The following is a 14,314-nucleotide window of genomic DNA, read 5'->3' on the forward strand; positions in this document are numbered from 1 at the left end:
ACAAAAGAGTACCTTGATTAAAACCCTCACCCTGCCTGGCACTTCTCAGGAGCATATACGCCTCTTAACTATGGTTTCTACCAGTAGGTAATGGCCCATAATGCATTTATGACAGTGCCTCAAGCAAGAGACCATATTACACCTAATGGACTTGAGCACAATGAATTCCACGAGAAAACAAGAAAGGGGAACGCAAGAGGGAAGGGAAGAAAATTATTCTCACTTCTCTGAAGGGAACTAACGTTTCTGACAGTAGAAATTTTGTCTTCAGAGAGGTGCAACTTAAGCTGACAGGTCAGCTTATTAAAGAGAACAAGAAGCCCCTTCATCCAAACACAAATACTTACTCAAATAAGATTTTTTATTTAGATCTGTCTCTGAAGTGAACACAAAGTTTTTGTATGTCAGAAAAACTAAAGAGCCTGCATCACTACCAAACAAATCAGACTGTGCAAATCCATGTTGTTTATCTGCAGTGCTGAGTCACATCTGGATGTTGGACAGGCTTCACCGAATACCACACCCTGGGAGTGTTTCAGCACTTCCCCTTCTGCAAGAACACTGCCTTAAAAAAGAATTCATACATGATTAGAAGTGATCTTTTCCTGCTGTATGGTGTTCATATATTTAAGACTTTCACAAACATTTTATTTGGCCAAAAATTGTATATTATGTTATTTCCCAAGTCACAAACACTACACAAGCCATTCTTAAGGGCATGCTGTTCTAGGGCATGTGACTTCAATCTTATTTAAATAAAAAAGAAAAAAAAAGAAGTTTTCATCACTGCAGGCTTTGATTGTAAGTCTTCAGCTTCAGGAAGGCTGCAGTTAGACTTCCATGTTTTTCGGGGACTCAGAAAACACTTAGTTCATATTTTTAATGTACAACATTTTCAGTAAGTGCTTTCACACTCTGTCCATGAGAACAGTTAGTTCACTTCACACCACAGAGGTGGTACTTTCTGGATTTATACGCATCAGTCTTGAAGCATTTCTCAGATCCTGTAGCTGTTTGGCTGGCTTTCCAACTCCTTCCTCAAATCTTTTTTCCACAACAGGAAGGACAGTTTCATAAAGGAAGGATGCATTCTGCCTAATGAATGCTTTCTTCTCAGGGTCCTGTTCACACCGTAAACTGTAATCAACATGTTGGACAGCCACAAGGATGATTTCCACAAGACTCTCCAAAAGAACCATATGCAGCTCTGGAAAGTAAAGCTTTAATGCTTCCTCCAAGAAGGCCATAGTCTGCTTAGTGAAAGCTACCACAGTATAGCTAAGGTTGACCCAGCAGTCATCGCCAGTGTATTGGTCAAAATTGCCTACCCCGCAGCTTCTCATCTCCTCTCTCAGTTTTCCCAGAGCCTCTGGAGTCATTAGGTTCATCCTTCTCCACATCTCTTCAGAGTTGCGATGCTTGGTGGCCTCAATGATGATATCCTTATAGCTCTGTAAAGCACCTTTAATATCCTTTACCAGAAGGGCATGAATGATGAAGGTAAGATCCAGTCCAATCTCACTGAGCTGCTTGCAGTGCTCTTTAGCTACCTTGGGTATTAATGAAAAGTGAAGCATGTTACCAGTTTGCATTCCCCCTTTACATTTTAAAAGTTTATCAAATTCATCACTCCCCAAAATTGAAAAGTGTTAGTTATGTTTTACAGATTTCTCTTACCTTAAGAAACTCCTTTTTAATGAGAAAGCAGTAACTGAGAGACAAACCTTGCCTGTCAAAAATACTACAGACAACTTCATTAGAAACCTTTTTTTCTTCCTATTAGTGGCTGAGAGATATCATAACCTGAGAAATTAAGGACTTCTTGAAGTACTTTAAAAAAATTAAGAAAATATAGTCCAGTAAAGGCTTGGAAAACAAACAAAAGTGTTCACAATACTCATCATTCAGATAAACCTTACGTAAATTTAAGGATCTCCTACCAGTTAAAGGCAAATTAAGAATGAACACATTTTGCATTTCTTCCAAGGGCAATTTTTTTCTTGCTCTGTACTTCAATCTTAATGCTTTTTTTTTGTTGTTAAATTGGAAACAAACAAACAAACCCCAAATGAATGACATTAACTTTTCAAAGTGGGAAACTTTTTCAAGCAATGGGCTCAGAGTCAACAACTGAGCTAGGGTTAGAAATGGGGGGTTACAAGCTTTCCACCCTTTGCTTAGTCCATCATATCACACCACCTTCCTTTCACTCTTACCTTCACACACTCCGCTGCAGTCGACAAGCTCTCTTTACTGTCGAATACCTGCTTACTGAAGGCATCTACAAACATCCTCATGGAAGAACGGGCCCACACAACGAAGGCAGAGTAGCAGCCGTTGTTGCCAGCGAAGTCCGTTTCAAACTCTTTTGCCGTCTCTAGGAGGCTGGTGAAAAAGACATGGCAGAGCTTGTGGATGTAGAGTAGTGTGGCACCTTCAATGCGCAGCTGTCGGATGGCCGTGCGCACAGCAGCTGCCCGGTTCTTCAGGAAGAGCTCGCATGCCTTGGTGGACTGGCCCAAGCGAATAAGCTGGGATACAGCCCGGCGGGTGGCCCGTGGCCCTCCTCGCAGCGAGCGGTCTGGAGACAGCTCAAACACCAGCACGTCCGTGAGCTGCCGGACCCGCTCATCCACCTTGGCCCGCAGCTCCTTCACAGGCTGGCTCACAGGCTTGTCCCCCAAGTACTCGTTGAGTTTATCCAGGAGATCCACCGCCCCCTCAAAGTCCCGCTGAGCAATGCAGACGTCCAGGTCCTCGGGTAGCTCCTGGATCCACTCAAGAGAGAGGTCGACCATCTCCTCCTCAGCAGGGGGCTCCTCATCCTCCTCCTCATCCTCCTCAAAGGGGTTGGTGGATTCAGGGGGTGTTGGGGCGGGCTGGGGCAGGGCCTCCTGCTCCAGCCGGCGCTTCTCGCTGAGGGCCCGGTTGCGCTTGGTCTCCTCCAGCACCTCCAGCCACTCCTTCTTGATTTTGGCGTTCTCAGCCTGGAAGATGCGGCTCTCGGGGAACATGAGCAGCTTGAACATGTCCTTCATAGGCGGGTTGTCCTTGACGTTGACCACAGCAAGCCCGTCGAGGGGGTAGAGGGCATCGTAGCGGTAGGCACCGCGGCGGTTGGGCAGGGCCGTGGCCACGAGCAGACAGTCGTTCATGAGGAAGGCGTGCACCCGCTGGATCTGCGCCATGTGGTCGGCATCGTACTCCAGCAGGTCGCCGTTGTACACCAGGTACTTGCCGGGGCTCTCGGGCAGCAGGTCACGGCAGCCCTCCACCTTCTCCAGGAGGGTGGTGAGGGTGCGCTGCCGACCCTCCTCGCTGGCCGCCGCCTCCTTGGCCGAGAGGGGCAGGAAGGGGTCGGCGGCGGCGGCACGGCGGGCGCCCAGGGCGGGGTCGTCGCGGTCAGCCTGGAGGAGCAGGGCCTGGGTGATGGCCTCCATGATGCCCTTCTGCTCGGTGAGGATGTGGCTGAGCTGGTACATCTCGCTCTCCAGGTAGCTGATCTCACGCGCCGTCTCGATGAACTGCCGGTAGTTCTGGTAGACGTTGCGCTTCAGGCTCTGCGCCGTCTCCTCGCTCAGCGCCTGGATGCGCTGCCGGTGCTCCTGCAGGTCCCGGTCGCCGTCCGACTGCTGCGACAGCTGCTTCACGTACTCGGCCGCCGCGAAGCCCCCCGACTCCAGCTGCCGCCGCAGCCGGCTCCCGCCGCCTTCGCCCAGCGACAGCGCCATCGCCATCGCCGCTGTCACGGCGGCGAGCCCGCCGCGCCGCGCCGCGCCGCGCCGCCACCAGCCACCAGCCGCCGCCGCCGCCAGGAAGACCGCTGCCGCGCCTGCGCACAGCGGCACGTAGGCCGCCTGCGCCAGCATGGCCGCGCCGCCGCGCACGCGCCCCGGCTCAGAGCGACGCGAGGCGCAGGCGCCGCAGAAGCGCCCCCCCACCCCTCTCCCGGCCCTGGCGAGCGTGCGCGCCGCCGCGAGGGGAGGAGTCGCGCGCCGGGACGGCCTCGCGCATGCGCCCGGCGGGGAAAAACAGCGCGAGGGAGCGAGCCGCTGGGGCTAGCGCATGCGCAGTCGGAGCGGGGTGGCGGCGGCGTGTCGTTTGTGGCGCGTTGCGCGTGCGTTCGGCTTGAGTTGCCTTGGTGCTTGCGTGCGTGCGCGCGCGCAGGGGCTGAGCGGGTACCGGGCCGCGGCGGCGGCGGCTGTTGAGCGGGTGGCGCGCGGCGGCGCTGCTGCTCAGGATGGAGGAGGATGACGACTTCGTACTGGCGCTGCAGCTCCAGGAGCTGTGGGAGGCGGAGGACACGGAGGCGGCCGCCGCTGCTGCTGCGTGCCCTGAGGCTTCGCTGGACTCCTCGCTGCTTCGGCCGCTCTCGGTGGTGGACGAGGCCTGGGAGCTGCTGGACCCCAGCCCCGACGTGCACGGCCTCTTCGTGCAGTTCAACGAGGCGCTCTTCTGGGGGCGCCTGACGGCGGTGGAGGTGTCGTGGAGCCCGCGTATGACCCTGTACGGTAACGGCTGGGGGAGGTGGTTGTAGGGGTGGGTCTGCTTCGTGTGCCTGTTGGTTTTGAGGGGAGCCCAGGGCCCTCGGCCGCGTCCGTGTGAGTGTCCCCTGCCCCTCCGCCTCGCCGGCCTGGAGGGAAAGCGGCCGCCTGAGGGGGAGCCGAAGTACGCGGGGGGTGGCCAGAAAAGGGCGCGAAGTGGCGGGACCCAGAAGCCGGTCCTTCCTGAGCCACTAGAGCAGCGATGGCGAGTTGCTTTCACTGGCGTCGCGTTTCCCGCTGACAGAGATTTGGGCTGTCATGAATGAGCTGAGATGCTTTTCGTGAGCGATCCAAGCAGTTTGTTATTGCTGTGTCAGAGCCTTTGGTGAAGGTTGTGGCTCATCAAGTAAGCAATGACTTATCTAATAGTAAGGTCTTAGATTTTGGGGGAAAGGGGGAAAATCGACCTGTCGCTTGTAACTATAGGCTGTTGCTAACTGTGTCTTAGTAGAAAAGACTTACCAATTCCACAGACAGCTTAAGTTCCAGGTATTCGAATTTTCTCACATAGGTTGTACCTCTGCTCAGGATGTGGTTCTGTTACTGTATCTATTTTGACTTTCATTTGTTAGCTTTGGCAGCCATAAATGGCTTTCTCGGTGTGCAGACAAAATTTTTATAGTGGAATAAATAAATTGGTCTTAAATTATGTATTTTAAAACTTACATAAGCATACTTCTATTGCTGTTATTTTTGTTGCTATTCTGAATTCCTTTGATAGTTTTACAACATGGTAGAAAAGCAAATGTGAAGTGGTAATAGCATATTAATAAGGCTTAGAGTAGGTTTAGGGGAATACATATTAAATCTGAGATGCCCCCCCCCCCAAAAAAAAAAAAAGAAGTTGCAGTTCTGCAGCAGATCAGCTGATAGGGTTGCAGGATGTCGGAGTCCTTCCCCTTCTTGTCCTTTACTGATTGTAGTGCTTTTTGGACATTTGGAAATATTTGGATATACTGCACTTACAGAAAACTAATCCCACAACAACAAAAAAGAAATGTTTTCTGCTGTGTTACTGTGCTGAAGTGACCATGTAAAGGTCCAGTAAGAGTCAAAATGTGGGGGAGAGCGTGCAGCTGAGGGGTGAACTGCAGCAACCAGCAGCTAGGTCAGAGTTGGCTGCTGTGAAACAGTGGTCTCTGTTTTATGTTTTTCACTCCATCTGGAGTCTTAATGAAAATGTTAATTTGCCTCCTGAACAAATGAGCTTGGAACATTCTATTGTGATTTTCAGGATTGTTAGCTTCAAATTAAGTGATTGTAAGAGATCTAATAAATTACAGTTGAGCTTCTGGTAGCTCAAACAGCTTATTCTGAAGAATTTGCTGCTGCTTTTTTCTTGGTTAACGAGGTTGAGTTCTTCAAGTAGCTTCTAACAGTCTTTCTTATTCTAAGTTATTTAGCATGTGTTGAAAGGGGCCGGCATTTTAACTCCAATTCTCAATTTTCTTCACATACTACAGAAAAAAGTAACTCTTATATTTTGTTTCCGCCTCTCTTTCAGCTGTGCAGGAGTGTGTAGTTATGAAGGAAAAGGTGGAATGTGTTCCATTCGTCTAAGTGAGCCACTCCTGAAGTTAAGACCAAGGAAGGATCTTGTTGAGGTATTTGAAGATGATTCATGAATATGTGCATAAAATGTATTAACCTTTCCCCACTGCCACTCTCCCCCCCCCCCACGTTTTACATTTCATGATGGTATTCTTATGAGCAGTGACTTATAGATTGTAAAATAGCGGTGACTTTATCACTGTGTTTCTGTTGCTTATGTGGGCAACATTACAGTATCCTCAGTTGTATGTTTCTAAATGGGCAACTCTTGAGTGGGAGTCTACAGTCACTTGTTTATTTTACTGACTTTATAAAGGGGGAAAAGACTTTTTTTAGCTCCTAAGCTATCCTACAATATCAAAATCACAAATGTGCCTTGAAAGCACAACCAGAAAATGGCTTTAGTTTCACCTTTTAGGTTAAAGGCCATTAACAGAAAATAAGGACATAGGATATGACTGTGAACATAACTTTGCGTTGCTTTTCATGCCTCTGCCAGGTCTGCTTGTATGAGTTGGCTCAACATTTGGATTTGCTTAATGAACAGAAGTGCTGTAGAGTTTCTGCATTCTTCTCAAAAGTATCTCTTTTGTTTAGTGGTGGGGAGGGGGTGATCTTTTTGAAGATCTGACTTGAGTTAGGGGATTATTTCTACTTCTTGGAGAGTCACATGTTAAAATAACATTCTTTAGCATGTTAAGGTTGTATGGAAATAGTTGATTTGATTTGGCAGGTAAAATAAGTATTATGTTTCTATGACCGAGATTTAACAAGTGAGTGCATGAGAATAAGATTAGTACTAAGATGAATGTAAAGTAGCATAAATTAAAAAATGCTTCCAGCTTAATTTAGAAATTATATGCAGTGCTTTTCAGTAAATAGCTAATGATTAGCCTTGTTTCAGACACTGTTACATGAAATGATCCATGCCCTCCTGTTTGTTACTAATAATGACAAAGATCATGAATCTCATGGGCCAGAGTTCCGCAAACATATGCATCGCATTAATCGCTTGACTGGAGCCAATGTCACAGTAAGCATAATCCACTTCATGTTACATAATACAACTTTTTTCCTATTTTGGTACCATGTGTTTGAATATTTGAAATGTAGTATGATTAATACACTTGTATTCCTTAGTAGACACTCCACAGTTGGCACCAATACATATTTGCATCAAACTGCTTGCCAGTTCAGTAGTTATTTTGTTGGTAATGGTGGAGGGAACATGCTGGGGAAGATGTGGAGGGTTCTTAAAATCATATAATTCTCAAATATGCCCCCTGAAAGTATTTTCCTTTTAAGTTTGTTTTAAACTTGAAGTAATTTATTCTGAACTTCTGTCCTCTGAACTCATTAATCTGTTTTACTTCAGATTTGTCTCAGTAGGGGCTAATGGGTGGATGAACATGGTATTTAAAATTCATGTCTCCAACAAGATCAGTTAAGATGATGAAGTGAGAATTTATTTTGTTACACTGTTTTACTGCTCTTTCAGTTTGTTTTTTAAAACTCTTATATTGTATACAGTGCATTCTAAACAGCACATAATGTAAAAGTCATGAAGGTTATGTATCTTGGGGATTAAAATGTAAAACCAGGACATGGAGAGAGGGAGAAGTTGTTTCTCACAACAGTGGTAGAAAAAAAAATTGTCAGAGAGGGATAAACTTCAGAACAATGCAAGCACTTCTCAAATCGCAGACCAGTTGTCAATATTCAGGTTTACCAGTATAATAAATTTTGTTTATTTTGGAAGACAACACTTTGAGAAGGGCTTTTTGTAGTGTGTCAATCCATTAGCAGACAATTTTTTTCCTTCTTGGCATGCAGGAGGACTTTAGGTTTGATGACCTGTATTACAAAGGAATGGAGTGCTATTGCATTTTAAAAAAAATGTAGACCTAGTGATTAATCTCAAGACTTATAAAATCAGAAATTTTCTGAATTACTGGCTTTTTTTTTTTTTAACCTAGATTTATCATAATTTTCATGATGAGGTGGATTTGTATCGCCAGCATTGGTGGCGATGCAATGGCCCCTGTCAAAACAGGAGACCTTATTTTGGATATGTGAAACGTTCAATGAATAGAGCACCCTCTGCACGAGACTTTTGGTGGGTTGAGCATCAAGAGACATGTGGAGGTACATTCACGAAAGTGAAGGAACCAGAAAACTTTTCCAAGAAAGCCAAAGAGAAAACCCAGCCAGCAAAACTTTCAAATTCCAAATCAAATAACAAAGGTATTTGACATAGTTCTTACCTTTTTTCCTTTCCAAACTGTTCTTGTCCAAACATTTCCTTGAACAAATACAGATCAACCACTGCATGAGCTTTGTATTCGATATTACTATAATATAACAAAGAACAGGACCCCTTTTATTTGTGTTTTTCTAGGCTCTTTTTTAGCTTAATTGTTTGCAAACGGTTTATTTTGCTACACTGTTTTCAAACAGCAGATTTTTCAGATAAAGCACAAAATACTGAGCCCATGGTTTATGTATGAAAAAGTTACTAAATTTTCATATTTTTCAGGCAAGATACACATGGGTGATGCGCAAAATGTGATTCCTTTCAGTGGAAAGGGGTATCTGCTTGGAGGAGAAGACAGTGGACTCTCAGAGAAAAGTGTAAGTTTCAGCAGCAGTGTTAAAAATGGTGAAACATCCAGTTCACAGCATCGTTCATTAGGAAGCACAATACCAATCCCTAAAAATGAGATAAAATTTGAAAAATCACCCCGTAATGGCATCTTCTTTCCACTTTATACTGATGATGCCAGAGAGAAAACTAACTTTGCTTCCAAGCGTGAGTTTCCTAAGCTTTCCGTTGCTAACACAAAAGCTTACCAGAATGTTAATGGATCGCCTGTTAAAATTGCTCGTGTTACAGAAGAAAAATCAAACCAAGGCCCTACAAAAGGGAAGAGGGTTTTGCCGTGCCATAACAGGGCACCTAAACAAACTTGTTATGAGCACACTGCAACAGCTCAGGTTGTATCCAATAGAAAAAGAAGCTTGGAATGTACTAGTACACTGCAGCAATGGCCAAAAAAGGAAGACAAAACCGCCTTTGAAAACTATTTTATAAAAAAAGAGAGCACTGATGGCACTTTAAGAATAAATACAACCATGAAAACAGAAGCTAAATCTGCAGTGTCCGCTGCAAGTTCCAGCCCTGCTGTAAGGCAGGATGAAAAAGTCAGTTGTCCTGTGTGCCAGACAGAGGTTTTGGAGTCTAAAATAAATAAACACCTAGACTCTTGTCTTGTATAGATACTTCTGGAAAGCAGTCTCAAAAAAATAACCCAGGACTGAAACCGTTGCTTGAACTACTTTGTTCAGGGTTTGTTCAGTTGCACTTCTTTTCCCATGTGTCTGTCCCAAACTGTAATTTAAATTACTGTCAACATGCCAATTTGAATTTTGTGAAGTTGTACATTAGAACTGACTAAGAATCTAGTTGCTCCTTGTGTTCCAAAGAGCCTAATGCTCATGTTTCACTAGGTGGATGTTTGTGCTAACATTTTCCTGCAGAACCCAGGTATTGCAAGAGAAGGTGAATACTTGCTAAACTGCGTATTCACAAGGCAGTTTTTAAAATTAAGACATTTTTTAATTGTACTAATTTATCTTTGTTCTTTCTTAAAACCCCTGTATGTTTTTTAACGTATTTTTGTCATTCTTAAATGTAACCACCTATAATGGAAGATTTTTTTCTTCTGTTTACTTCAATGTAATTAAATAGTGGGTATTTTTAGAACAGCAAATATTCTACATTTACACAACTACACTCTCAGGTGGTCATTTTCACCCGTGACCTTTTTGAAAAGATAGATACGAGGAAAACGTATATTTGGGATTCTCACTCAAAGATGGGAAAGGCGTAGACATCAAAAACATAGCAAAATATCCATTTAGGTTTAATAGATGGATAGGAGCATGAAAAGAAAATCCAGAAAGGAAATGAAGATTCTGAGAAATCAAGCCCAAGATACTTGGGTGGACAAGGAGAAGGCTCTATGCTTACATACTCAATTTAGAAAGAAAAAGAAAAAGAAGTAATCATTAAGAGCTTGTTTTCAAAAGGATTTAAATGTTTGGAATGGTCAAATGGAAACTAATGAACTTCACTCTTCTGTGTGTCCTTTGGTCAACTAATCAGCATCTAGCTAGGTTCTCCATCCTCTTTTTCTGATGTTCCATACAAATTCTGCCTGCATTGAAAGTTCGGTAGATTTTAGGATAAAAGTATTATGTACATGAGTAATTGATCTCCATGGGCAGACACTGATAAGTAAAAGTTCTGAAGAATATTGGTAGCAAAACTGGGAAAGACTGTTTCTGGCCCTGTCATAAAAATCTTCATTATTTTTCAGTTTCCAGTTTAAATTTCCAGTGCTTTACAGCCTGAAATGGCATTAGATTGACCTCAGCTGACAATTTTTGTTTTGCTGCTTCCATACACCAGCCAGATCGGTGTTAATATCTTACAGCACAATGATTTTAGTATTTATGAACGCTGAGCAGCCATGTATTCTATATAAACTTCTAAAATATTTACAGTTTTCTTGCTGCACTGAAAGTATTTAACTGGCTAAGCAGACAACTTGATTGATTCCTTACTTGTAAAACTGGTTATAAATATTTTTGATAAAAGGAAAAAAAATTATGCTGTTTCATACAGTATTGTTGTTGCAATGTTAAAGGGCTGTATTAGCCATGAGTTCCCATATTTTTGCCTTTGTATAAAGTTATCTATCTGCAGTGCACTTTTGAGATTGAAAGTAAATTGGGTGCAATGGAATTTGACAAATAATACCTAACTTTGAACTTCAATCTTAAAAAAACCCTAAGAATACCTTAGATGTTACTTTAGAAAAATACATCATATTTAAAAAATACTGACACTACAGATGTTTAATGTGAATTGGAATGTTCTTGCATATTCTAAATAAACGGATGATGAATTTTAAATTCTCATTAAGCCTGTTTTTTACGTGCCAGTTGTGGCCATTTTGTGTTACTCATCAGTGGGCTTATTTGTATATCCAACGAAATTCTGTTTTAATAGATCCCTTCTGTAGCAACATATTTCCCTCTTAAATTTCCCCTTTAAAAAACACTCATTGGTAAGTAAGACTGTATTGACCTCTGACTTCTCCATCTTATGTCTAGTACCATTTCACTTGTGTTGGACTTCTGTGGAAAACAGTGATTTCACAAATCCTGATCTTAAAACTTGATTTGACATGTTAATTTTCCATACTTTCCTCTTAAAACTGCAGTATTTATCAGTTCCTAGTGAAACATGACATTTGGAAGGACAATACTGCTCAAAAATACCTGTACTATTATATCTTTTTTTAAGACAAGAACTTGACTGTAATGGTCTCTTGTATCATGAAACTTTTTTGAGTAGTGTTTGCCTTGCTATTGTTCTTATCAGCTGCAATGGGAAAGACCTAACAAGGAAATTAATGATAGTAAAGGCGAAAGGAGGATTATGGTATATCAAATGCATTTTCATTTTCAAATGGAATTTTTTCTAATTTTTTTAACAGTGTTTATATCACATCAAATAGAAAGCAAATGTGGGAGTTGATCTGTAGAATTCAGTGATCAGTATAGCCTATCAAGGGGGAAAAAAAACCCTTAAGCTATAGGAAAGTCCTGTCTCAAATGTACAAATGTCTTAGTACCTGCCCTAAAAATAGATATTTTTTCAAAAAAATTGAGCAATTCTTGACCAGCTGTGGAAAAACATCTCACCTGCCCATGTAAGCTTTTAAAATAAAATACTGTGATACCAGGTTCTCTCATGCACAGAGATGCAGGTAACTGAAAGAGCTGGTGGGTAGGCTGTGTAATTCCTACGTACTGCAGGGTGTTATTATCAGGTCGTGGCCTCTTTGTGGTATGTTGCTGCAAATGCTGATTCTGAATGTAATGTCCTTCCCACCACTATAGCAATAAGTACCAAGTATGCTTTTAAAATATGCTAATAGATTTGAGTCAGAGATGAAAAACGTTGCTTTTTGTATTAGATTTGTCCTTGTCCTGAGTGAACTTGGATGCTGCCTAGTAACGCAAGCTAGTAGAGTAACAAATCTTGAACAACTCGTGCTTCACTGTACTGCAAAATAAGTTGGCTGACTGGAAATTTGAGAAACAAATGCATGTGCTTGACATTTGAGACCAATGAAGCATGAAAGAGCTCAAACATATGCATGCTATCTGCCAGCAAATGGTTCTACAAACTGAAAGCAAAAGCAATCTCATTCTGCAGTGGAGTACTGGAATTACTCAGAACAATTCAAATAAATAACCTTATTTCTAGAGGTTAAATGTATCTAAATAGGGATTACTTAACTATTTCATTATTATTAAAGAGAATGCTCTAAAGCTGCATTAAAATTGTTCATCAGGCAAGAAATCCTAAAGACCAAATATTTTTCCTTTTTATGGAAATACTGTCTAGGAAGTTTTTGTAATACTTAATGAGTTTTGATGAAGGAGTTGGAAATAGAATTTTTCTCCAGCTTAATAAAACTCGGATATTCTTGCAGGAAGATGCATAACAGGAATAACATGTTTAAAAGTGAGAATGTGTTGTTCACCTATAACTTTACCTTCTCTCAACCCGTATTTTACCCAGTTGGGGTATCTAGATCATATGGAAAGTGTATTTTGACAATAGGTTCAACCCTAATTCCTGTGAGCAAGCTGATGAGCAGGCTATTTATGTCTAGGTGGACGTACACTTCTTGTTCAGGGCTGGTACTGCTCATTGAACAGCATAGAAATCAGTTACTCAGGCCCCCTGCCTAGGTAAGTTTTCAAGAGAACAACTAACTGTGCTTACACTGCCATGCTACCTGCTGCTCTACCAGTGTTAGTAATAAGGCATACTGGGTAACAATGTGTTTTACAAAACTGAAGGCTAGAGAGGTTTTAGTGATAGCTGAATAGCTAGTGAATAATTCCAGAAATGCTAAGCAGCTATTTGAACTTCAGGCTTCTCTTCCTGCAACAGCAAAGATGCAATTTCTTGCAAAGATTTTCTTCTTTATGCATTCTTCTGAAGCCATTTGGGTCTGTTGCATTTTCCATACATACAGAGCAACCCTATACATCCTCAGTGTAAAATAAGTTACATTGCACCAGAAGATAACAGCAAGAAAGAGCAAGTGATGAGTTTCTGAGAGAAACTGAGACAGACATTCTTCTAAGTAGGCTGGAGCAATTCACAGTGAAGACAGGAGACCACAGACTACTCTTGCTGCAGAATTTCAACAAATTTATCACCACAGCTGTTTGCTTCATCTCTCCACTGGGCTGGAGATGGTCATCGTTGAAGCAGGTATCCACGCATCAGCTATACCAGGGCACAGTCTTAATCTGAATGGCTAATGGTTGTACTAGATGACCTCCTGAAGTCACCCTATGATCATATGGTTGTTGTTGCCTGACACACTAATACCAGAAGTGAAATAGTTGCTGCTAACTCACCTGGTTTTTGCATGCTAGTGAGCATTCATGAATTTTTCACTAAAATACTTCTGTTCTCAGTTGTATCTGGGTTATTATAGCTGCTTTGACATCTCTAAGCTTAAATAAGCAATTTTCCATATAAGAACTTAGAGAAATGCAAGTCTTTACAGTCTTTGTGTGTGTGTATATATATAGATAGATGCATGTGTATATATATATATATATATATATATAAACAAGACGATGCTAAGATGCAATGTTGTCAGGAGCTAGTCATGCTGTGCTGGGAGTGGGGATGCTGCAGTATGCCAGCAGATGGCACTCCTTACACTTCTGAATACATTTCATCTGCTTCCAACCTGTATAGGAAAGAAACAGCCAGAATGAGTGGGTTCTTAGTTCACCTATAGCTGCCATCCAGGCCGAAGACTTACCAGCAGGACAACAGACTAGACCACAAACAAGTTAAAAGAGGAATGGTGGGGGAGGAGGGGGGGCTGCAACCAGGTTGAGAAGTAAAATTTACAGTTAGCAGGGTTTTCTGTGAATGTTTCTTTCCACTACCACACGTGCAACTTGAAACAGTAGCTCCTTCTTCTAGCTTGGAGTTCAATGAACAATCCAAAAGGCATCTTTTTGTGGTGTACATGAACAATAAATCCTGCCTCCAGTGTACTGAAAAATATGGCGATTTATGTCAACTTGGCATCAACCCAGCTCCACAG

General features: G+C 42.7%; 2 protein-coding genes across 5 annotated transcripts; one reads left to right on the forward strand and one right to left on the reverse strand.

The window, feature by feature from the left end:
* Window positions 1-347: 347 nt before the first annotated feature.
* On the reverse strand, window positions 348-3,769 carry EXOC8 (exocyst complex component 8). The gene is made up of 2 exons (XM_067293449.1): window positions 2,217-3,769; window positions 348-1,550 (listed from the first exon to the last, which is right to left on the reverse strand). Exons 1-2 carry the CDS (start codon window positions 3,735-3,737, stop codon window positions 942-944), a joined length of 2,130 nt encoding a protein of 709 aa, XP_067149550.1. The 5' UTR covers window positions 3,738-3,769; the 3' UTR covers window positions 348-941.
* A 419-nt stretch (window positions 3,770-4,188) lies between these two features.
* Window positions 4,189-13,767, forward strand: SPRTN (SprT-like N-terminal domain). Of its 4 annotated transcripts, none has more exons than XM_067293452.1 (6): window positions 4,189-4,506; window positions 6,049-6,148; window positions 7,000-7,128; window positions 8,072-8,339; window positions 8,632-8,726; window positions 13,332-13,767. In XM_067293452.1, the coding sequence occupies exons 1-6, from the start codon at window positions 4,241-4,243 to the stop codon at window positions 13,506-13,508; spliced, it is 1,035 nt and encodes a 344-aa protein (XP_067149553.1). In that variant the 5' UTR covers window positions 4,189-4,240; the 3' UTR covers window positions 13,509-13,767. The 4 variants fall into 4 exon arrangements, with proteins under 4 accessions (XP_067149553.1, XP_013801546.2, XP_067149551.1 ...); XM_013946092.2 differs by lacking the exon at window positions 13,332-13,767 and adding an exon at window positions 13,217-13,325; XM_067293450.1 differs by lacking the exon at window positions 13,332-13,767 and having other exon boundaries at window positions 8,632-11,078.
* The last annotated feature ends 547 nt before the right edge of the window (window positions 13,768-14,314 follow it).

The sequence above is a fragment of the Apteryx mantelli genome, chromosome 3, assembly GCF_036417845.1.
Source record: "Apteryx mantelli isolate bAptMan1 chromosome 3, bAptMan1.hap1, whole genome shotgun sequence".
NCBI lineage: Eukaryota > Metazoa > Chordata > Aves > Apterygiformes > Apterygidae > Apteryx > Apteryx mantelli.